This window comes from Artemia sp. Qi Xiang Cuo, chromosome 18, assembly GCF_049724085.1.
Source record: "Artemia sp. Qi Xiang Cuo chromosome 18, ASM4972408v1, whole genome shotgun sequence".
Taxonomy (NCBI): domain Eukaryota; kingdom Metazoa; phylum Arthropoda; class Branchiopoda; order Anostraca; family Artemiidae; genus Artemia; species Artemia sp. Qi Xiang Cuo.
In genome coordinates, this window is record NC_142811.1 from 2082562 (window position 1) to 2109067 (window position 26506).

At 36.7% G+C, this 26506-nt stretch overlaps 1 protein-coding gene across 1 annotated transcript in view; it reads right to left on the reverse strand.

Moving 5' to 3' along the window:
- LOC148941114 (synaptotagmin-15-like) overlaps positions 1-26506 on the reverse strand; it is a 326984-nt gene that overhangs the window by 130685 nt on the left and 169793 nt on the right. The window contains exon 6 of the mRNA XM_089104584.1: positions 12965-13096. Within this exon, the coding sequence (XP_088960710.1) occupies positions 12965-13096 (132 nt within the window). The remainder of the gene's footprint in view (positions 1-12964; positions 13097-26506) is intronic.

Genomic DNA, 26506 nt, shown 5'->3' on the forward strand with positions numbered 1-26506 from the left:
TTATCACCAAAAAGGCAGTGAACTTTGAAACTGCGTCATTCCTCTTGGCAAAGAGTGTGTTGATCTGTAATTACTAGAAAAACCTGTTTGGTACGGAGGGGCCATAGAATTCAAAAGACCTAATCTACTCACATTTCATTTTCTCTCTAAGATTGAGAAAGGCACGGTCACCCATTTAACTTACTCACCATTGCTGTGGCGCAGTCCTCGATGGCATCATTGGCACAATCTTTAGCGTTACAAGTGGCACGATCGGAAAACTTATAAGATGCAAGTTCACAGCTTTAAACCCCAACAGTGCAGCTGGCGCGATCAGTATACAGAAGAAAACCCTTAACATTACAGATTAAAACCCTTAAGATTACATTTGGTGCGGTAAAAAAATCCCCCCGGAAGAGCTGGCACGGTCGTAAACTTGGAGGAAAACATGCCAACTAGTTATGCTACAAACTTCGAAATTTAAATTTATATCATTGAAATGATACAGACTTATAAGAAAAAGTGATTAGGCCTATAGCCGCTAAACTATTATAGGAAAACCCTTCAAAATATCTCATAGGAGATAATAGCCTCCCCCAAATAAGTTAAGGGAAAAAAAATTATAATAAATCTATTTTGAGTTATTCAAACGCAAAAATGTCAGAAGAATTAAGCGAACTATTAATGGCGCAAAAATTGGTCACGAAAAATGTAGAGATAACAAAATCTATTCCGCAATATGATGGACAAACAGATATCGACGAATTTAATATCCAATTGGCCCAATTTGTAGAATTAACAAAATCAGAGCTAGAAAGGTTAGTTGGTATGCTCCTCTGAAGATTAAGAGGGCGGGCCTTAACCTTCCCAAAGCAAATTGAAAATACTATAGGCGATGATGACAGCTTGCCGATAAATACAATAGAAAAATTGTTAACGACATTCAAAGATAGATTCATCGAAACTAGTTCAACTAATAAATTAAACTACGGAATGGTTTGCTTTGACCATACACAGAATATAAGAGAATATCTTCACAATATACAGATTTCAGTAGAAGCAAAATTCGGAAAATGTTCAGGAAAATTGTATGAAAAAATCATACTAGAAGCCTTTTTGCAAGGGCTACCCCCAAAATTATATAGAATGGTAATATCCAAAAGCATCCAAACGTTGGACCTTGCAGTTCAGGAGGTGGGACGAATAATCGAAATTGATACGATCGTGGCAAATCACAGTAAAACAAAAATAAACAGCCTAGGCGAATCAAACGCAAGCTTGACCTTCAAGGGCGATCAAGCTTCTCCAAATTTCTTTTCAAGGGATAATTCCCCAGTGCCACAAAGAAATAGAACGCAAGAACCCGCTAGGCAGTACCCAGTACGTTTTCAGCCCGTCAAACCAATAGTTATGAAAATAACTCTACAATAATAAGGTGCTATATTTTTAATCGTGTTGGGCATATCGCAAGAGAGTGCCGCTTTAGGATTAGGGACACAACGGCACCAAAGATTGCCGTCGGTATTACGCAAAACTATGGCAACCAGTTGTTCAGGAGAGCAAATTTCAGCGCCAGTGGTGCACTAGGCTATATCCAGGGAAGATTGCGCTAATCAGTTCCTCACAACGCGTACCAACCAAATTTGTACAATCCTCCCCCCAATAGACAAATAATTATCGATTCGAAAACCCAAATACTCGTCAAAACCAATATGGTGCAAGAATGGTATATGGAAATCACGAAAATTTGCCGACGGGAAATGAAAATTTTTCAAGCCGACGGCAAATAGTTAATTGACCGACGGGAAATGCAAATTTTTCAAGCCGACGGCATTTGCAGTCAGCGCCAGCAACCGGCACTGACGCAAGAAATCCAAACTACCGTAATAATACATGCCAAAATCGGCAAACAAATGTAAATCAATTAGCTAGAGGTTCCAAGGACATATCTGAGTCTCTATTGCAGACACCGACGTATGAAATGAATCTGCAGGGAAACGTGTAGGGCCCCTCAGAAGAATAAATTGGACCCAAAAGGGGCCTAAAATATTTTATAGGTCCAACCCAATAATAGTACCGTCCTTTAGTGATAGTAATAATAAGCTACCTACATTTATTGATTTTTGTGTGGCAAATGTTTACTTTAAGGCTTTAATTGACTCTGGTGCCACGGTTAATATCATAAACTCATGCGTATTTAATATGTTGCCTCCGTATATTAGGCGACAGAGGAATTTAATAATCCCAATTTTACTAGCGTAACAGGGCATAAATTGGATGCAAAAGGTTCAATTCGCCTAGACGTAAAAAGGGATAATAGAATCTTTCCGACAAATTTTATAATATGCAATAAATTTCCATATGAGGCCATTATCGGCGCAAAATTTTTAAGGTCGAATAAGGTATTATTAGACATAGCGAACGAAAGGCTTGTCTACCCGGCTAAGGTATGGGAAGGAATTTCTACCTTAAGAAATTGTAACAGAGGTTACGAAGAGAATGTAACAGTAAATAAAATTTCTGGCGGTATAATATCACAATCTTTTGAACCTCATGGCTCGCTACAAAGAGGACATGGCATAATCCGAAATTTGTTTACTTATTCTGGGAGACATTGCAGAAATGAAGTAAATTTAAATAATAAGTGGATTGAATCGGCAAAAATAAAAATAGGAGATATGCAACGATATAGGTCGAATGATATCAAGGAAATAGTGGAATTATGGAAAAAAGTAATGAACCCCCATGTGGTTCAGGCGCAGCCAATGTTATTAGCGGATAGCGCCAGTCTATATTTAATAGACAATGAAAATAAAGAAAAATATTATTGATTCGCAATACGGAAAACAAAAGTCCCTCCCAAAGCGATACGAAAATTTCTAGTATCCAAGATAATTGAACCAGTGAATAGCATATCTAGAGTATAGCTTGCAACCTTGTCGAAGGAAATTTCCAAACATCTACTATACGAAGAACAGAATATACCTTACGACACAGGAAAAACTGTTGTCTGGGTAGCTAATAATCACCAAGATGATACAAATCCAATTAAAAAGGGGACGTGTTTAGTGCAAATCCAAGTTTTCTCGGAGAATGATTTAAAGAGATGAGAAAATTTCAAAAGAAACCTAGTTAACGGCATTAAAACGTCAATTAACAAATACCCTCTAACTAAATCGCAATTCCTAAACAAATTTAATATGGATCCTATTACGGACTTATAACTTAAGAAAAAATTATGCGAATTATTATGGAGTTTCAAAGATGTGTTTTACGCATCTGAAGATGATATCGCACTGATACCGTTTTATGAATATTCAATTCTAACTACCGGTAATCCTGTCGCGGAACAGCCATATCGTATGCCAAACAAGCATAAAGAATGGTTAAAAAATAAAATTCATGAATTAGAAAAAAATGATATTATACGCCCCAGTATAAGTCCGTATTCTGCACCAGTGGTCTTGGTACCAAAAAAGAATGGTGATCTAAGACTTGTAGTATATTATAGAGCCCTTAACAAACAAGTAGTTAGTGATAAATTTCCTTTACCAAGAATAGATGAAATCCTTGACTCTATCTCAAGCAAAAACAAAATTTTTACTTCTTTAGATATTATCCAAGGCTACCACCAAGTAAAAATGGCCGAAAAAAGTGTCTATAAAACTGCGTTTTCTACAACCGAGTGCGGTTCCTATGAATACTCAAGAGTACCTTTTGGACTCAAAACAAGTTCAAGCGCGCTATGTAGACCCTTATTACATCTATTAAAAGGATTAAAGAATATCATTCATTTTGTTGATGATGTCATATAAGTAGGAGAAAACGCCAAACAACACTTAGCAACATTAGCTAACGTGTTCGAGAAATTCAGAGATGGTAATTTAAAATGCCAGCCTGAAAAAGTAAATTTATTTCAACCTAAAATTAAATTTTTAGGAGTAGTGGTGACGCACGGAGAGATATTCCCAGACCCAGACAAAATAAAATGTGTTGAAAACCTCAAACCCCCTAGAACTATGAAAGAATTAAGAGGAATTCTAGGTCTTACTGGTTAGTTCAGAAAATTTTTGCGCAATTACGCCCAAATTGCGAAACCCCTCACGGAATTAACTAAATGGAACTCCCAAAATGTTCCCTGGTCCCAGGAAGCTCAAACTTCCCTAGGCCGTCTCGAAAAGGCACTTTCTTCGGAACCAATAATATCGCTGCCTGATTTTGAAAACAGACAATTCGTGGTCACAACCGATGCTAGTTCGAAAGGCATTGGTGGTATTCTTTCGCAAATAATCCCATTAGAAAACCCTAATCCTCTAGAGGGAACGCCTAAACAAAAAATGATAGAAAAAGTTATATGCTATTCAAGTAGAACTTTATCAAAAGGCGAAAGTAGTTATTCCGCCACAAACTTAGTATTATTATCTATAATCCACCACTTGGACAAATTTAGATACTATTTAATTGGTAGAAAATTTATCCTACGTTAAGACCATAAAAGCTTGCAGTACCTGCGCACTTTTAAGAACCCCACGGAAATTCTAGCCAGATGGATTATGAAAATCCAAGATCTAGATTATGAATTTGAATATTTAAAAGGTAAACAAAATGCAGCTTGTGACTTTTTGAGTAGATTCCCAGATAATATGCCATCGGAAGCCGAGGATAATGAAGTTAACGCTAACAATACTAAGAGCAAACATAAATGTAAGAAAACCAAAGTCAAAGACACAGTAAAAGAAAATAAGGATAACTATTGTCTCTTGTCTTTAGAAAATATAAAAAAAATAAAAAAAAGGACGAAATGTGTGTAGCACTTATTAATTATTTTGTGAATGATGATGCGTTACCGTATAAATTCAAAACTCTGAGAAAAGAGATAGATAATTTTTACTATGATCTTGATGAAGAAATACTATGCAGAAACGTGACTGCTGAGGCAAATAGAAACCGAACCTCAATAATACCTGTATTACCCCAAAACTTAACAATACCTGCATTCGAATATTTTGATTCAGATATAGGTGGACATTTAAGAATAACGAAAACTTTCCATAAATTAAAACAATATTTTTAAGTGCCGTCGGCAGAAATAAAACTTAAGAACTTTCTGAATAAAATCAAAGTGTTTAAGTCGAGAAAGAAATTCTCAGTTTATCCATGACCTCCCAAGGGCGGAGTGCTTGTGGTAGTACCTTCTTTTGATATTGTCTCATTTGACTGGTACGAAACCAGTAGAGGTTCACCTTTGTCCATCAGAGGTCTCAATTGTATTCCTTCGGTTATAGGTCCTTTTTCCGGATTTACTTTTGCAAAACCATTAAAGAATCAAGGCGCGTACGCCACGAGTAAGGCATTAGCGAAATTATTTTTAAAATTTGGCATTCCAAATAAGGTTATAAGTGAGAACGGAAATAATTTTGTTTCAAAATTGACACAAGATTTGATGGATTTTCCTAAAATAGAGAAATTGGTGACATCCCCATATCACCCAAAATCTAATATTAAAATATAAAATAGAAATAAAATGTTTTCGAATTTATCAAGCATTTATACAAAAGACAACCGGAACGACTGGGTTCAATTCTTACCTTATTTAACCAACATAATCAATACTGTATATTCAGAAACAACCAAAGAAAACCCTTTTTATTTACTATTTGGCCACAATTTTAGAATCCCGTATGATGAGATTATTGAGTCCCGACAATATTACAATAAAACAGAGGATTACAAACAAGAGTTCATAAATAGGATGAGGAAAACTTATAAGATAGTTAGGCAAGAGTAGGAAAAATGTAAAATAAACCAAGAGTTAAAAAACCACCCCAAAGTCAAGGGGAATATAGATTTTAAGACAGGAGATTGCGTCTACCTAAAGAACGAGGCAACGACGGAAGGCAAGAAACTTTCCAATAAATATTCTGGACCGTACAGAATAATCAAAGAGTATGAAAACGATTTTACTTTTAAAATGGTGAACCCTGATAATGGAAGAACTTACAAGGCACATGTTAGCCGAATACAAAAGAGCCAAATTCCCGGAAAGATGGGTATCGTGTCCCTCGTCTACCGATTCATCAGACGCAGAAGACGAGCCCCCCAAGTCAAGGTTAGCCGAGTTAAAACAGTTTAATTTCCAACAAGATTAGTTTGAAAATGATAGTCAGGAGGAAGTCAGGAGGAAGAATTTTTAGCTATGAAAAATCTAATTATTCCCAAAAGAAAATTCCTAGTACAAGAGAGAAAAAAACCGCCAAAAAGTCCAGAAATTTCATCATCAGAGAGCGCAGGAGAATTAGATTATACGATATCTCCAAAAACCCAATTTTTTCCTGATAGAATTTCGACCCCTTGTCCCCCCAAGAGATTTCCAGATGATATGGTTTTCCCAGCAACCCCAGTAGAGAGACCCCTGTCGCTACAGGAAGAATTGAACAGAGCTGTAAAAACTCCGGGTATTATTGTAAAGAAAACTCCTCCCAAGGATTCAATTAAAACAAATCTGCGAGAAGCTATGGAATTTATAAATTTCCCCATAAAAACGAGGCAAAGTACGTTGCCTTGGAATCAAACTCCTAATGATGCCCAGGAAGGACAGTATCATGATATAACCGTGTCTAAGGCCAAGCCTAAACAATTGACTTCATGGAGGGACACACTGGTGCAAAAAATGCCCCATCCCCCTTAAGACATGGCATTTAAACAATGGCGGAACCCCGCAAAAACTTTTGATTCCTCTCAGAGTTCTCAAGAGTCTTTTAGGTATCCCGATTTGAAAACTCATAGCAAGGACATAGAGAATAAACTTCTATTTCCAGAGGAGTAGGAAATTATGAAGGGAGGGCAGGTGATACCTCAAAAACGCAAAATGCAACTTCTTAGAGTTTTAATGTGGAATAATCGGAATACAGTTCCGACGAGTCTGGCGGCGAATCAGACCTTATAGTATTTTAAGAAATAGGTAAATCAAGAATAACTTCAGTGACTGTGCATGCGACAGAAACAAAATTAAAGGGGCAAAAATTTTTTAAAAAAAACAATACAAAAAATTTGATCTTATATCACTAGCAAAACCTAAAAAGAAAAAACCGCAAGAAGTCGAGGAGAAAATAACGGCACAATCAGGTAGAACGGTTAAAAAACCTGATAGATAGAATTACCCTTAGTGAGTATAGGATTAAGAGATTTTTAATGGATAGGCGTCATAAAGGAATAATAATTAAAAAATTTTTAGCTCACAAGCAAATAAGGAAGACTTAAACAGCCTGAGGGAAAATGTAAAAAAGTTGAATAATGCCATAAACGTAACATTACATATTCAGATGATACAAGCCAGCATAGCAGATTACCAGAGAGATAAAGTTGAAATGATATCTAAGAAAATCTCAAAGAATGTAAAAGTAGTGAATTATTTAAGTACCAAAGTGGATCGCGTGGTGACAGACGTGAGCCTTAACATGGTATCACTCGATACAATTACCATGTCACTACTAAATCTGGTGACAGATTTTAGTAAGTTCAAATTCGCATTATTTGCCCTAACAGGAGGAACTTTGTCATACGACCTAGTAGATCTTTCTAACCTAAAAAGTATGTTAGACGAAATAAAAACGCACCTAACGTTTGGTTTACATTTACCCGTAGAGCCAAAAGTATCAAATTTATTTCTTTACTATACCAAATTAAAAGTCCACATCACGGAAATAAATGAACAGTTATTCGTAGTAGTAAAAATTCTATTGATAAACCGGTAATCCCTTTACGACTTTTAAAAAATTTTGACCTTCCCTGCTAACACAAAGAAGTCAAATTCATTTATGACTATCACACCTGAAGCAGCGCGTTTGTTTGCTGATCAAGGTAGACGAAAATATGCCCTAGCCAATCCACAAGACTTAAACGAGTGCGTATCATTCAAAAACCTAGTATGCCAGCTTACGTTACATAGATATAACGTCAAATCTGGATCTTTTATGTTAGATATATTTTTAAAAGATACAAAACAGGATGAAATACCTGACTCGTGCGAAGCTTTGATAGGAAGTACTAAACGAGAAACATTCATACACCTTAGATATGATCTTTGCTTATTTTCTGTTCCAAAAGAAACTATTGGAGCTTTGTCTTGTTATAATAATACAGAAAGAATAAATCCAAGTTACAGGACCAAATTACTATTACAAGATGTGGGTACGATAACAATAAATCAATGATGTCGACTTGTAACTAAAGAGTCAACAGTTCAAACACCGTTAATTACCACGAGCAAAAATATAATAAGTCCTAAAATAATCAATTTTAAGGAAATTAACCTGTCGTACACTGTTCCCAATATAGAAAGTGAGGAAATGAAAACTTCGATATGGTTCAAAATAGAAAAGAATAAAGGGACATTAAGGCTTACAAAAATAAGAGAGGCATTAGATTCCCAGATCCCCCTATTTACTAATGAAGACCAGAGACTAACGTACGTGGATAATAGATACAGATTATTCTCAAACAATTTTTGGTGGAACATACTACTGACTGTATGTTCTGTATTCGCGATTTCCCTGACCATGAGAACCTTACTAACTTTTAATTATGGAAGAGTTTTGAGACTAAGAAGGCAAAACCCAAAGGAAGAACACGGGGAATAGGCTGAAATGCTGAAGTTAAACCCAGAACCCCATGAGAACGTCTAAGCCAATAAACAGGGAAGATATTAGAAAACGAGTGGGTATAGAGGTCTCCACTCGTCCTTGCTATGTCTTGTGCCCTCATTGTAAGTGTCGTTTACGTAAAACCGTGCGGTTACGAAGCTGCAACATGCGTTTCCTTAAACAGCACGGACGTGCGTGAACACTGAAGGCATGAAATATGTTGTAAACTGAGACCTCAAACTAAATGATTTAGCGTAATTTCTGTTTAAATGGTTATTTTAAATCTAACTTAGAATTAAACAAGTGCCAAAGGAAATTAAAGTAAAATGTGTGTATTAGAGTATACTAACGAGCATAATAAGAGACCTTACTTAAAGTTAAAGGAATTAATCTCTTATATTGTCGTTATTCTATAACAACTTAGAAGGAATTTCTATGTTTTAGATTTTCCAATGGGAATTTTATGTATCTGAAACCAACATAATAATAATGTCGTTTTATTAAAATCAATATCTGCGTAGTAATATTAGTGTATCTATTTAATATTGTCTTGTAGGGTAACATTCACTCTAAAATGCACCTAATCGCATTGTTTATTATGTATTAAGACTACTTAATCTTAAAGAACGTGTGATTCCACCTAGTTATTTTTATTACAGGAAGTTGAATGACATATTGAAAGTCAAAAAGTAAAATGCGTATACCCGTTCAGATACAGCTTAGTAGCATACATTTTTATTAAATTTTAACCACCGAAAAATACACACGACAGACTTCTGGCAATTGGCGTCCTTGCTTCGTATGCAAAGATCACAGTTACCTTTTTGATCGTTTTTCCTCGATCACAAACCATATTATGTACCAGGTAACACTATATTTGAATCTCAGTATCCAGTACATTATCGAACTATATAAACACAAAAATCCTGATAACCCCATCTACCAGTACAAGATATAAGTATATAAATATCACCCTTGATAATCCTTATGGACCCATGTACCATATGACTGTATAGTTATGATATTTGATGAACCCAAAAATTATTTATGTGTTGCAGATTCAAGCACCGAATCCCTTTCGACCAGTTCTTGGAATCCATCCTAACACCTCTATAAAATGCGAAAAGTTCCTATCTCTGTTATCCCATAAATGTTACGAGATAATATCTGAAAAATGGACCTGGAAACCAACCACTGAATTACAGAAACCAAAATTAACCCCAGTGACTAACCTCCCAGTGACAATATACTCCTCCCACAAGTTAAAGACGATACGTTGAAGGAGTCACTAAAGTTTGATGTCGACCCATTCCAAATCCAAACATCAACTCCCCTGTGATTAACCAAGGAATGATCGCAAAAGTTAATAGACGCAAGCCAGGCACGAACAAATTTATAAGAGAACTTAAGGTCTAAGTGCACAAACGAACAATTAATTATACGAGAATTACATTCTCTATGTACTTTAAAATATCCCAAGAACGATCTACTGAGAAGAAAATCAACCTATCTATTATCAATGCAGTCCCAGTGTTCAACCCCTTAACGATAAGGCACCTTATGGACAATCCAAAAACAGCAGGTGAGAAAGAACTCTGATATTAAAATTCCACACACCTGTACCTGGGAGTAGCATTTTGCGTTTGACAATTAGAGAAAGTGTTTCGTCCAAGACGAACATAACCATGCTCGAACTGTTCTGTGAAGAAACTATATTGTAAGTGTTTTATAATTTTTGCCAAGACGAAAGGAGTGAAGGACCATAATTTACAACAAAAGAAGTGAGTACGATAAGAGACACGTAAGGTGGTGAAGTAGATGTGAATTTACACACTTAACATTTTACTAGTTTTGATAAGAAATAGTTTTGAAAAACAACTTTGATAACTTATTATCAGAATTGTATAACGAACAAACCCAGTGAAAATGTTTTAATGATCACCAGTGAATGTAGTGAACATATTATTATATGCTTTAAGTCGTTCATATATTAGTATTGCTAGTTACTTAGACAGAGTTAACGTAAAATCGATGTATTTCCCCAATAATTTAGCGTAGATAGGAAGCACAATTATCCTATAGTTAGCAAAGGATAAAAACTTGTAAAAGATGAATTTTCAAAAAAAAATCTTGTAGTAATAGTGGAATAGTCCCAACCACATAAAACATTTCCCACGATAATGTTTGATACAGTTGGAAATGTAGGAGTCTTCAGTGTTAGATGTAGAAAAACCAAAAAAAAAAATATTTAGTATAGTAGCTAGGCTAGAACCATAGATAATCTTAGTCCGGTAGAAGAACTTTAGAAAGGGATATATAATAAAATAAAAAAAGTAATAGAGAAAATTTTCAGCACTCCTGATTAAGCTTATATAAAAGTACATAATAATACAATGTCAATTAAAATTACGTAGGACCAATAGTTAATAATTAGCGAATATTTCAAAAACCCAAGGGCAAGCAAGTCCTAATGACGGGACGTCATTAAATAATGGGAAGGGTAATATGTACCGCGAGCAATATGTGATATATTTAAAATACAAAAAAAATTCTTTCCTTCTAAGGATAATACCAGCATAAAATAAACTTCCCCTAATTAAGTTTAAATCCCGTTTCAAAAAGAAAACTTCTTAATCAGCAAAAGGAAAACTGCATTTTAGTCTCATCCAAACATCGGCGCTAATCGGTTTTGAATTTCGCGAAGATAATTGGTAATAAAAAAATCACTAGTTACAAAGTTCACAGAAAGTTTAAGTTATCATAGGAGTGTGGATGTTTAATCCTCAAAAATATAAAAAAAAATTATTGGATGGGTAGTTAGCACAATGAGTTTAGTTTGCAAACATAATTACAAAGTAGCGGACCCTCCAAGGAGTTGGGCCAATCGTGAAATAGCTCTTAGCACGCAGAATCAAGAATAGCGTCTTATAGTGTTGGAAAAGTGTTTTTCGGGGCAATTGCCATTCAGTCATTATTGTTACTATTATTATTCAGAACCCAGGGATTGTGATTACAGACATTATGTTCCTACCGAAGTGAGGCCTTGCCCATAGACATACATTGTTGTACACCTAAATGTATATCGGAAAACTTATAAGGTGCAAGTTTACGGCTTTAAACCCCAACAGCGCAGTTGGCGCGATCAGTATACAGATGAAAACCCTTAACATTACAGATTAAAACCCAGAACTTTACATTTGGCACGGTCAAAAAATCCTCCCGGAAGAGGGGGGGGGGGGCTAGTTGCCCTCCAATCACTTTCGAATATTAAAAAGGGCACTAGCCACTCCAATTGCAAATCGAATGAGCCCTTTTCAAAGTTTCTACGACAACTCCTCCGGTACAAAGTGCCCGGGTATGGAGAAAAAAAACACATTGTGGCCACATCGTTCTTTACTTAGGCAGCGCTAGCGCGCTGTCTATGATCAGCTAATTTCCTGTTATGACAGAACTCATTTACTTTTATCACGTTTCTTATAAGGATTAAAGTTTTCCCAAAATTACTTCCTCTTTTTCAAAATTCATATTTACAATCTTAAGTATCTTATATCTAACTTCTTATACTTAACTTAAGACACCAGAGGTCTTAATTATTTTTGAATCCTTTTAGTTCTGGCTTTAACTCCTCGTCACAAAATAACTCCTCCTTCACTGTCAAATTCTGATTTTTTTGTTCTTCTTCATGTCACTTCCATCAAAAATTGCCATATATGTAAGAAAATTACCACCCTCCTCCTCCTTATATTTTGAAAAATACACTTTACCCCCCCCCCCATCTAAATTTTTGTGAGTTGATTTCACTGAGACAAATATTAGCTGCTGGAAGAAAATACCTTCCTTGTATTGTTATTATCTGATCTATTACCACGATCTATTGTGATCTTTGTGTGATCTATTAGCTTACCATGGTCTATTACCATATTAAACAAAACTTTATGAAAAAAAATGCATATATTGCACGAGAAAATTTTCCGTCTATAATTCTAATTCTTACCATTAGTTGACAACTATTTGTTATCTTGCTATTGTGCTTTATGAATGAACAAAACAAGGATAAAAATCCAAACCACTTACGGAAATGTTTTTATTACTTTATTATTACAATCATTTTTCCAGACCCGTTAACATGATTTGCAAAAAAGTAAAACTTTTACAAGAGATAATTGGCTTATATTACTGTCAACATTAATCTGTTACCATAGTGTCCTGAGCTGTTAACAAAAAGTCTAAACTAAACTATTTACAGGAGACGCTTTTCCTTGTATCATTGTTGTTATTAATCTATTAAATTTTTTTATTCTATTACGCTGACTTGTAAAAAAAGGAAAGCCTAAACTACTTACAGAAGACATTTTTCCTTGTATTATTGTTACCATTAGTCTCTTCCGCGGAACAGGTAAAAAACAGAGAGCGATTTCCAATTCTCCCCTGTAGGAGTCTTTGGCACTTCCAGGAAGCAAATCTGCACTAAGGATCTGAAATTAAGAAAATTGAGTTTACGCTCTTCCTCCTAAGCTATTCTTAGGCAAAGAACTGTCCCAAAGGCCTAGTGATTTATAATGTATTATAATAATGATATTATAATAGTGAGTTTTAATTATAATATAAATGATTTATTTGTGACTTCTTAAAATTATGACATAACACGACTATTGAAAACTAGCAGAAAAGCAAATCAGACACCAGACATAAAAAAAAAACAGAAATGTTTAAGGGTGCAAAATCCTTTTATTATAAATAACAAAAGAACTATCAACTTCACAGGTAACAAACCACAAAGGGGGCCCCATACCTAAAATTGAGTTTAGAAAAGATCTTCAAAAAAGACATTTAAAACAAAAGTAGAAACCCATGTTAAAAGAAAGACGATCAGAAATACAAACATAAATAATTCAAACTTCGAACGAATGAAAATACTATCAACAAATGAAAGAAAGCATAAAAAGAAAAAAAAAGTAAAATGAAAAAATCTGATCGAACTTAACAAGAGCAGAAATTACCACTAACAGGAATGGGACTAACACCGTTAAGACAAGAGTATCTTTTGCAGTTCCTGGAGTATCATTTGCAGCTCAACATGCAGTTCCTGCATGTCGAGCAGTGTGTATTAAGTTGTCAGAACATTAACAACAACGCAAAAACAAAATTTTCAAGGCTTGTAACGGCTTCCAAATAAAAATACTGTACTTCTACCCGTCTCTACATTAACAACAGCAACAAAAAAGAAATAAAATCACGAGAACAATCAACAAACTGGGATGAACAAATAAAGGTATACTGATTACTTAATATATAATGAAATTGCTTCATAGAAGTCAAAGCAATTATTTGGTATTTTAATGTTAGGCTTACAAAAGAAAAAAAATATTAAATATATTTGTTTATCATTAAGGCGCAAGTGATGCTCTGGCTTTAGAAACTTTAGGATCGGTGATTACTCCTTCTGTTGATTTTAAGTTTGACTTGACTACTCATTATCATTTCTGTTCGTATTCATTTCGCTTATTCAATGACAGTTTTTTTAAGCTTAAATTACCTTTTCCTGCTCGTCTGTAGAATTACTCTGGCTCTTTACTTTTCTTTAAAAAATTCTCTTTATTAAAATGTTTCTTTAAATTAATGTTTGTTTGTTTTTAATCTTTTTTTTTACAAGTAAATAATACGAACATTGCTTGGCTTTTCTAGAGTAACATTTGGGAAACTCTGGGGATCTTAGCCTAGCGAAAGACCCACAAGAGCTCCCTGCTAATCAGAAAACCAAGACCTAAGATGTGGCCTTTATTGCTGAAGCCTATCTGTGAACAATGGGTGAATCACAAAATTTTGGGTCATTGCCCTGGGACTATGGGGGCAATTGTCACCCTAGAAGAATACTTATAAGACCTTCTGACATTTTATGGCAAAACGACGATATTTATATTTTGACCAAATGTCATAGGAATTAGAGACGGGGTTAGCAGAAAAAAGGACGGGCTGGAGGCATGTTGTCCACAAACATTTTCAGCCCATAAAAAGGCACAAAAAATTTCAATTTCCAATTGAAGGAGCCACCTCAAGAGTTTTTTACAAAATCTTTTCCACACAAAGAGAACGGGGTAAGAACTTGTTTTGGCCTTTGTTGGGTCTCATTCTGGGGAAGCAGTATTTTTCTATTTACATTTAGGTCCCCTTAACCTGAAGACTTAAACATATAATTTCCAAGCCGATGGGGAAAAGAGTTTATGGTCCGTTATATGGTCCAACCTTTTTTTTTGGGAAGGGGTTGAAGGGGCGTACCTGAAGACATTTTTGGCTTACCAAGCTCCTTTTTGCTCAGGGCTTATATCTGTAATTGCCAAAATGATCAAGAAAAATGTTTTTGGCTCATTTATGGATTCCTGCCCCCTTCCCATAACAAAATAGTTGATCCTTTGGCTTATTTAAAAAAAACAAAGTTTTTTTTTATCGGAAATTGAGGAGCTAAACTAGAACTTAAAACAAACAGAAATTATTCCATATTTGAAAGGGGATGTCTCCTACACAACACTCTCAACCTCCTCAACGCCTCACTTTTTACACTAAAGTTTGACTCTGTCACAACTCTACTTTTTAAACAATAAAATCTGTAATTTTTCTTAGTTTTAAGTCTAAATGTCGCTTCTGACTTTCAGTTAAAAAACTTGTTTTTTTTATTTATTTTCGGAATGTTTTTTTAACTAACACAAGTTCAAATTTGGCTCAAAATATATGAAAAGTTAAAAGAAAATTTGTATATTAATTTTGGTTGATTTATTCTGTATATGAAGGGTTGCCCTTGCCTCAATACCTTGCCCTTTACGCTAAAACTGTTAGAACTTTTAAACAAGCTTCCTATTCTAATTAAACATCATTGTCTCCGAGCCGTTTAAATATCCAGCAATACTACTGATTTTTGCTGCATTAGATGCACCTGCTTGAGACACTATTAATTTTCTAATCTGACCTACACAGATTAAGTTAGGTATTGAATCAGTGAGATGTTACGTAGCATTGGTTTTAGATATTTCATTGCGTAAATTATTACGTATTAAAGATTCATCCCGGAAGAAGAAATGTAGAAAAGCACATACTTTTTATTGTACAAAAAAGTTTTATTAATAAAAAAACATTATAAAACCATAAAATTACAAAAAAAAGAAATTAAAACTCAGCAAACGGAAAAACAAAACGTAAAACAACCTTATATAGGATAAAATACAGCGTGAACTAAAGAGAGGCGGAGACCCTAGCAACCAATTCCAGGAGGGGGGAGAGTTGTTATTAGAGGTAAATTTAAGTCAGATTAAAAGTTATTTCTGAGAGGTTTTAATGAAAGGGCCTCGTTTCTTTGAGCCAAGGCTATGCATTCCTGATGGCCAGGCAACAGAAACATTATAAAATTACGAAATCACAGAAAAAGTAGTTAAAACTCAACAAACGGAAAAACAACAAAAAAGCTGATATAGTATAAAATATGAGCAAAAAAAATATTAATTAAAGAAAAGTGAGAACCCTAGTAACCAATTCCGGGGAGAGGGTTGTTATTAGAAGTAAATTTAAGCAATATTAAGAGATACTTAAGAGAAGTCTTAATAAAAATACCTCGTTTCTATTGCTCTAACAGACGCACCTCCATGCTACATTGTATTAATTTGAATCTTGGCATGAGCAAAATCACATTATGAATGAGCTTTAAGCATTACGCCTTATGCAGCAGAAGCCTCATTACTTACAATAGCAGTAATAAGAAAAAATGTCAACTTCACAATATGTTTTATCGCTAGCAAAGGAAACAAGCAAAAGAAGAAAAGAGACAGTTTTCTTAGCATTTGGTTCAAGATATGTCATAAATTTTTAAATTCATAATACAAGGAGGGCAACCAGGAACAATTAACGTTTTCTTGCTAACAAAGTAAACGCGCTAACGAAGGAAAAGTAGACCTTTTTTTTGCTTTTGTTCTAATATGGGTCAGAAACTGAGACAAAACACAAACAAACACAGACAAAAAGTCAGACACACAAACATACAAACACACAGAGTCAAACACACAAAAATACAAATACAGACACAGACACATGCAAACAGAAGCTCAATCACACAGGCACGCTGGGAGAGAGACAAAAAACACACACAAAAACACAAAGTCAAACACACAAACACAAAGAGTCTGATGCGCAAAATCGCAAAGACACACACAGAGACATGCAAACAGTCGCTCAGTCACACAGGCACGGTGGGAGAGAGACGAAAACACACACAAAAGAACAAAGTCAGACACACAAACACACTGAGTCAGACACATAAAACCAAAAAGACAGACACAGAGACATGCAAACAGACGCTCAGTCACACAGGCACGGTGAGAGAGAAAGGCAAAAAACACACACCCAAAAAGACAAAGTAATATACACAGACAAACTGAGTCAGACACACAAAAACGCAAAGACAGACACAGAGACATGCAAACAGACGTTCAGTCAGACAGGCACGGGGGGGGGAGAGAGAAAAAAACCCACCTAAACACAAAGTCAGACACACACAAACACACAAAGACAGACACGGTGAAAGATATGCACACAAACAGACGATCAAACACAGAGGCAAAGAGAGATAGAGTTATTTTGTGAGAGAGAGATATATAGATTTATTGATATATATAGAGATATAAAGAGAAATAGAAATAGAGAGCTGCAGTTTTAGCTAGAGATAGAGAGAGAGAGAGAGAGAGAGACAGAGAGAAAGAGAGAGAGAGAGAAAGAGAGAGAGAGAGACACACACAAAACACATACAAACACAGAGAGTCAGACAGACAAAAACCCACACACACGCAAAAAAATAGACAACGAGGCAGGCAAACAGACACTCAGACACACAGGCACGGTGAGAGAGAGAGAGCCAAAAAACATAAAGACACACAAAGTCAGACACACAAATGCGTACACTTGACCACTCAAAATACCACCTCCCACAGTAAGCGTGTCTACGACCAACTTACAACTAACCCAGGCACCAGCAACCAATGTGTCGCAGCCCCGGGTACCTACAATCGACCTGTTTTTAATTGCTAGAGAAACAATCCGATTTTTATGTGAACCTAACCTATACAGGGTCAGGCTAGGTTAAGTTAGGTTAGATAGCGCGTCATCAAATCTAACTTAACCTAATCTCCCCTGTGTAGGTTAGGTTAATATAACCTACTAGTATGCAAGAAAAAGGATCCTTAAAAAAAACAATGCTAGTTTTCTTGAAAAACCCATATGAATCGAATTGTTATTCTAGCTTTTAAAATAAGTCGAGTGTAGGTACCCAGGGGTGCGACACGTTGGTTGCTGGTATTTGGGTTAGTTATAGGTTGGTTGCAGGTATTCATGCTATTGGAGGTGGTACTTTTAGTGGTCAAGTGTATGTGTGTATGTGTTTTGTGTCTGACTCTGTGTTTTTTTTGTCTCTCTCTCACCGTGCCTGTGTTTCTGAGTGTCTGTTTGCCTGTCTCTATATCTGTCTTTGTTTGTGAGTGTTTATGTGTCTGACTGTGTGTTTGTTTGTGTTTTTATGTCCCTCCCACCGTGCCATTGTGACTGCGTGTCGATTTGCATGTCTCTGTGTCTGTCTTTGTGTTTTTGTAGGTCTGAATCTGTGAGTTTTTGTTTCTGACTTCGTGTTTTTGTATGTGTCTAACTCTGTGTGTTTGTGCGTCTGAATTTGTGTTATTATGTGTGTTGTTTATATCTCTACCACTGTGCCTGTAGGAGACATGCAAACAGACGCTCAAGAGTTGGTTAACCTATCTCTGCGTCTGTCTTTGTGTGTGCGTGTTTATGTGTCTGACTGTGTGTTTGTATGTCTCTCTCTCTCTCTCTCTCTCTCTCTCTCTCTCTCTCTCTCTCTCTCTCTCTCTCTCTCTCTCTCTCTCTCTCTCTCTCTCTCTCTCTTTCTCTCTGTATCTCTGTGCCTCTGTGTTTGATTGTCTGTTTGTCTGTAACTGCGTCTGTCCTTTTGTTTCTGCCTGTGTTTTTGTGTGCGTTTTTTGTCTCTCACCTACCGTGTTTGCGTGACTGAGCGTATGTTTTGCATGTCTTTGTGCCTGTCTTTGTGTTTTTTGTGTGTGTTTTTTGTGTCTCCCCTACCATGCCGATGTGACTAAGCGCCTGTTTGCATGTCGTGGTGTCTATCTTCGTGTTTTTGTTTGTTTGACTTTTGTGCGTGTTTTTGTTTCTACATTTGTTTTTTTGAGTGTGGGTTTTTCTCTTGCTCCCACCATGCCTGTGCGACTGAATGGCTGTTTGCATGTCTCTGTGTCTGTCTTTGTGCATCTGATTCTATGTGTGCCGGTGTCTGACTTGTGTTTTTTTTTGTCTCTCATCTACCGTGCCTGTGTGACTAAGCATCTATTTGCAAATCTCTGCGCCTGTCTTTGTGTGTTTGTGTGTCCGAATCTGTATGATTGTGCGCCTGACTTTCTGTTTTTATGTGTGTTTTTGTGTCTCTCCCACAGTACTTGTGTGACTGAGCATCTATTTGCATGTCTCTGTGTCCGTCTTTGTGTTTTTGTGTGTCTGACTCTGTGTGTTTGTGTGTCTGAATTCGTGTTTTGTGTGTGTGCATTTTTTGTTGCTCTCCCACCTTGCCTGTGTGACTGAGCGTCAGTTTGCATTTCTCTGTGACTGTCTTTTTATTTTTGTATGTCTGGCTCTGTGTGTTCCTGTGTCTGACTTTGTGTTTTGTGTATGTGGTTTTTTTCATACTCTCACCGTGCATGTATGACCGAGCGTCTGTTTGCATGTCTCTATGTCTGTCTTTGTGTATTTGTGTGTCTTACTGTGTGTGTTTGTTCGTCTGACTTTGTGTTTTTATGTTTGTTTTTGCCTGTCCCCCACCGTGCTTGTGGGAGAGCTGCAAACCGACGCTCAGGCACCTGTTTGCATGTTTCTGTATATTTCTTTATGTTTATGTGTGTCTGACTGTGTGTTTGTGTGTTTTTATGTCTGAATTTGTTTTTTTGTGTGTGTTTTTTGTCTGTATCCCACCTTGCCTGTGTGACTGAGCGTTTGTTTGCATTACTCTGTGTATGTGTTCGTGTTTTTTGTGTGTCTGTCTCTGTGCGCTTGTGTGTTTACGTGTCTGACTTTTGTTTTCACGTGTGTTTTTGTCTTTCTTTCACCGTGCCTGTATGACTGAGTGTATGACCTGTATGACTGAGTGGAAATGGCGAGCGTAAAAGGGGCGGTAGTTGCTCTCCAATTACTTTCAACTATTAAAAAAGGCACTAGCCCTTCAATTTCCAATCGAATGAGCCCTTCTGAAGTTTCTAAGACACCGCTTTCAATAAAAACCTTATACGCCACCAGGGCATAACCTACAACCCTTGCCCTGAAGGCTGGGGGGTTGTCAACCTCAAAGACCTACTTTCCAGAACTTTCAACAACGTTAAACAAAATCGTTATCTCAAAAATTTGATTGGATGTGTTTGGGGAAATGGTGGGCGTGAGAGGGGGGATAGTTGACCTCCAATCAATTCAAACTATTAAAAATTGCACTGGCCCTTTCAATTTCCAATCGATTGAGGCCTTTTTGAAGTCTCTATGGCAACGCTTTCCATAAGAACCTTATATGCCCCTAGGGCGTAACTTACAACCCTTGTCCCGAGGGCTATGAAGGGGTTGTCATCCTCAAAGACCTAATTTCCAGTACTTTCAACTACGTTAAACAAAATGGCTATCTCAAAATGTTGATTGGATGTGTTTGGGGAAATGGTGAGCGTTAGAGGGGCAGTAGTTGCTCTCCAATTACTTTCAACTATTAAAAAAGGCACTAGCCCTTCAATTTCCAATCGAATGAGCCCTTCTGAAGTTTATAAGACACCGCTTTCAATAAAAACCTTATACGCCACCAGGGCATAACCTACAACCCTTGCCCTGAAGGCTGGGGGGTTGTCAACCTCAAAGACCTAATTTCCAGAACTTTCAACTACGTTAAACAAAATTGTTATCTCAAAATTTTGATTGGATGTGTTTGGGGAAATGGTTTGCGTGAGAGGGGGGTTAGTTGACCTCCAATCAATTCAAACTATTAAAAATTGCACTGGCCCTTTCAATTTCCAATCGATTGAGCCATTTTTGAGGTTTCTATGACAACGCTTTCCATAAGAACCTTATATGCCCCAGGGCATAACTTACAACCCTTGCCCTGAGGGCTGTGAGGGGGTTGTCATCCTCAAAGACCTAATTGCCAGAACTTTCAACCACGTTGAACAAAATGGCTATCTACAAATTTTTATTGGATGTGTTTGGGGAAATGGTGGGCGTGAGAGGGAGGCTACTTGCCCTCCAATCAGTTTTGACTATTAAACAGGGCACTAGCCATTTCAATTTTCAATTGAATGATTCCTTTTTGAAGTTTCTACTACAACAATTTCTATAAAAAAAACTTACATGCCCTCAGGGCATAATTTACAACCCTTGCCCTGAGGGATGCAGGGGGGATCTCATTCTTAAAAACATAATTTCCGGACTTTTTAACTACGTTGAACAAAAGGACTATCTCGAAATTTTGATTCGATGTGTTTGGGGAAATGGTAGGTGTAAGAGGGGTGTTAGTTATCCTCCAATTACTTTCGACTAGCAAGAAGGCCACATGCCCTTCTAATTTCCAATCGAAAAAACCCTTTTTGAAGTTTCTACAATATCACTATCAATAAAAATCTTATATACTTCCAGGGCATAACTTACAACCCTTGTCCCAAAGGCTCTGAGGGGGTTATCATCTAATTTCTAAAAGTTTTAACTCTTTTGAACAAAATGGCTATCTAAAAATTTTGATTGGAACTGTTTGGCGAAATGGTCAGCGTGAGAGGGGGGTTAGTTGCCCTCCAATCACATTCGACTATTAAAAAGGGCACTAACCCTTTGAATTTCCAAACGAACAAGCCTGTTTTTCAAGTTTCTACGACAAAACCTTCAATAAAAACCTTATTTGCCCCCAGGGCATAACTTAAAACCCTTACCCTGAGGTCTGTGGGGGGAGTGTCATCCTCAAAGATATAATTTCCGGACCTTTTAACTGCTTTGAACAAAATGGCTATCTCAAAATTTTGATTGAATGTGTTTGGATATATTGTGGGCGTGGAAGGGGTGTTAGTTGCCTTTCAATCACTTTCGACTATTGAAAAGGGCACTAGCCATTTCAATTTCCAATCAATTGAGCCCTTTTTGAAGTTTCTGCGACAACACTTTTATAAAAAAAAATTATATGCCCCCAGGGCATAACTTACAATCTTTGCCCTGAGGACTGTGGGGGAGGGTGTCATCCTCAAAGACCTAATTTCCATAAATTTTAACTACATTGATCAAAATGGCAATCTCAAAATTTTGATTTGCTGTGTTTGTAGAAAAGGTGGGCGTGAGACGGGGGTTAGTTGCCCTCCAATCACTTTCGAATCATAAAGGGGGCACTAGCCCTTTGAATTTCCAATCGAATGAGCCCTTTTTGAAGTTTCTTTGACAAAGCTATCTTTCAAAATCTTATATGCCCCCAGGGCATAAATTACAACCCTTGCCCTGAGGGGTGTGGGGGAGTTTCCTCCTCAAAAACATAATTTTTTTCTGGAATTCAACTACGCTGAACAAAATGGCTATCTAAGAATTTTGATTGGATGTGTTTGGGGAAATGGTGGGCGTGGAAGGGGTGTTAGTTGCCTTCCAATCACTTTCGACTATCTTCCAATTTCCAATCAAATGATCCCTTTTCCAAGTCTCTACGAACACTCCTTTGATACGAAGTACCCTGGTCTAAAGGAAAAAAATTAAAAAAATAAATAATACAATGTGCCAACATCGTTCTTTTCTTAGGCAGCGTGATTGCGCTACCTACGATTTCATGATTTTATATTTACTTTATTGATAAAACTTTTATTACAATAAAAAGTCTTTGTCTTTTTAGATTTCTTGTTCCGGGATGAATCTTCAATACGTAATCATTTACACAATTAAATATCTAACCAATATTATGTAACATCTCACTGTTTCAATACCTAACTTAATCTGTCAAGTTCACGTTAGAAGATTAATAGAATGTAGCAGGCAGATGCATCAAACAGAGCAGAAATCAATAGATTTGCTGGATAGTCACACGACTTGGAGACAATGGCTAGGAAGCGCACAATCCATAGATTTTTCGAAAGTTTCCAATATAATCTATTTCCCAAATCAAAATATTCGGAAGGCTTTCTTGGTCCAGCTGTCTAGCGTACTATTCCGTTGGGGGGAAATCTCTTTCGAAACTTAACGCGGACATAAATTTTTGGAATATAAAGGTTCGCTAAGAAACAAAGTCTTGAAAGAAAATGAAATCTCGGAACAAAGCCTTGAAAAAAATCCTTGAAAGAAAATTGAAAACCTGAAGAAAAAATCTCTTAAAGTACTATGTAATGTCCCATGTGTGCATCGTAATTACGTAACACCCTCATGTGTGCCCCCCTCAGTTAGAACTAGGGATTTCCCATGGGGCCTGAAGAAACAAGTTACGCGAGAATGCGTCATCCTTAACATAAGCAAACAATCTCCTATTATGTAACATACACGTGTATCCTGAAGAAAACTAATAACATTTGCTGGTTGCTACGGCCCGCTTGAAGTCGTTGCTAAGGCCTTGTCGCAATGGTGGGATATATATGTCATGGAATGGAGGGAAATGTGTGTAGTGGAATGGTGGGATATATGTGTCGTTGGAATGGTGTCCCCCAAACTCAAAATTTTCCAAAATTTTAATTTAGAAGCTTTTTAAATATTTCTAAAGCACTAAGACATAGAGCGCTACAAAAATAAGAATCAAATTTAGAAAACAAATTATGTTATGGCAAGATGTTTTTGAAATCCCCCTTCCCCCCACCCAAACTCAAAATTTTCCAAAATTTTACTTTAGAAGCTTTTTTTTAATATTTCTAAAGCACCAATAGACAGAGCGCTACAAACATCAGAATCAACTTTAGAGGGCAATTTATCTGTAAAAGAGGAGTTATTATTTCCTTACTAAATTTTTCTTCTTTTTTAAGGGGAAGGTGGATTCATACAATTACTCTCCCCTAGAAAAGAGACCAAGATGGAACGATACCATATCGATGCAGGCTGCACGGCCATCCATCATCAGATATGGTAGCTCCATTACAAGTTCTCTGGACCCACCAGGACCCTCTCATGCCAGTGTCAGCTCTGCACAAACCTCTATGGAACCTGGCAGAAAATTCAAGAGGGAATGGATGCTTTCTCATAATGCATCGGTTTTGTCTACTCTAGATCGTGAGGGAGCCCCCCTTCGTGCTTTTCCAGGGCCTTCAGGCATACAAGTGCAGTTGGAATTTGTAAATGTAGATATTTTGTCTCTACCTCATACGTAATTATTTACTTAAAAAATGCTAGAAGGAATTGAGTTTTGTGGGTGGTGCTGAAAAATGGTACGTATTAAATATTCGGGTAAACATACAACTAGAAAAATGTTTCACTACAGATAAGGCTATTGTGTTTTTCTGAACTTTCAGTGGGAGGTGGGGGTAAGTATTTATTTTAAACAATTTCAGGAGGAATGGATTATTGTTGGTGATGTAGGGAAATGGTGCGTATTAAATATCCGGGTAAACATACGACTAGAAAAATGCTTCACTTTAAATAAGGCTATTATGTTTTTTCTGAAATTCCTGTGGGAGGTAGGGGTAACTTTTTAGTTTAAATAATTCTAGGAGGAATGGAGTTTTGAGGGTGGTGTGGAAAAATGGTGCGTATTAAATATCCGGGTAAACATACGACTAGAAAACTACTTCAGTATAAATAAGGCTATTGGGTCAATCCACGCCAAATCATCCAATCGTGACTGCGCGTGAAATTCCAATTTTGCTGAAAAAATTCTCAGCTGTTCTCTTCATTGATAGTACACACAGGATTTTTTTTTTTGAAAGCTAGTTTTTTGGGAAAAAATTTCCAAAGTTTCAAAATTCGCAAAAAACGAGGTTTTTTTAAAAAAAAAAATCCAAAAAGTTGGTATTTTTTTTCCACTTATTTATCCAATTATCTACATAGCCAGGAGAGGTTGGATATAAAAAATTGAAGCAATCCGATAACGACGGAAGAACTGACCGCCAACCGAAGTTTTTGATCCCTTGTGCGAAAAAGCAGAACTTCAAAAATCTGTAAATTCTTAACGGTAAGAGCTAGGATACCATTTTTTTTATTCTTGTCCTCTTGTCACCAGGTACAAAGGGAAGTTTTGCATTTTGTCCTATCGCTTTTAGTTTCGGAGATATTTTCATAGAATTTTGACAAATTGTGAAAATTTTCACTTTTCATCCCCAAAAAAAGCTCTGTAGGCAACGCGATCCAGGAAAACTACTTATTAGGTCCTAAACTACCAAACATGACCTACCTGAAACCGTAAAAACCTCGATGGCAAAATTCGATCCTGATTTTTAAAAGAAGATTGAAGTTCGACCGTTTTTCAAGTTTCCTGTTATCATAAAAATGCAGATTCTTCTATCGCCAATTATATCATTTTTATTTGGTTAGCGAACATATCTTTTAATATGGCCACTCATGCCGTATCTCGTGTAACCAATCTCAAACTTTTCTAGTTTGAATGTAATTCATCAATTCAGGCACCTGGTATTCTTAGTATGTAGCATAGTATACTAAAGTTTTTTAGCCTACCCTTCATGTGAACTTGTCCGGAAATGGCTGATTTTATGTTTCTTGAAACAAATAGACGCCTCTTCAAAACTACTTAGATCAATTAAGTTAGAAAAAAAATGAAATAATGAAAATAAAACAATTAATGGTTACTTTCTCTGCTTTTCTTCTTGTAAGTTTTGAATGTTTCTGTAACAACGGCTATTACATCTGGCTCTAAAACAAAGTTTCTTGCGGAGCGACTACGAGACTCAGAAATAGGCAGCTTTTGTAGTAAGTTAGCAGCTGGTACTATGCACGTGTCGTCAGGCCGAGGCCAACGAAAACTTGATCATGGTCCATTTGGGTGCATAAACTTAGCTTCAACTTCGCCACTCTCCTCATCAATGCTTACAACACACCCCACCCACCAATCAGAGCCATACACACAGGCTACGTAGTCTCCCGAGTCCAGATCGGTTAAAAGGACGTTCTCGAAGTCTAACCGCAACACAATAAATTCTTCTCTTGGCAAGATAGTACCCAAATCCAATAAAACGCAAGCACTGATATTATTTTTGCCTTTGGGCCTTAAACTGTGAAATGACTGAGTTCCAGGAATAGTAATAGCTTTCTCAAAGCGGTCTTCGAGGCAACTTTCAAAGTTTTCATTAACGTTATTTGACGAAACCCAAAATACTGTAATTTTGGGGAGGGACTTATCTGCCCACTCATAAAGATCGTGTGCCGTAAGCATCTGATTGTCAAATGGTCTTTGCTAGCTGGCGCGAGCTGCTAGTCTTTTCACAGTACCGCCAATCCCATCACACGCATTCTTTCCATGACACGAAGCAAAGAAATTCCACTCAGCATCTAACACAAAGTCAGTGAAATGGCAGCTCAAATTTGCAAAGTTTTTTCTGTTTTTGTACTGGGATCCTGCACCGTCGCTGAAATAATAGATTTTGCAAAGGCCGGGAATCATAGCCTTAACGTGAAGCAATACGACTTTCAAAAAAGCGTGAACTGCAGCAGGGTTATGGTCCATGTGGTCGCTGATAACACACAAACTGTTGCTGAACAGGCTATCACCCCTAAGCCAATATACCACAAACGGATGTAATGTTGCCTGAGAATTTTCCCAGTGAAAACCCTGAACTGCGTCTTGGACCAAAAAGTAAAAATTTTCTGCAAAGTCTAAAAGCAGGAGGACCTCATTGGAGCAGAGATTCTGCTTT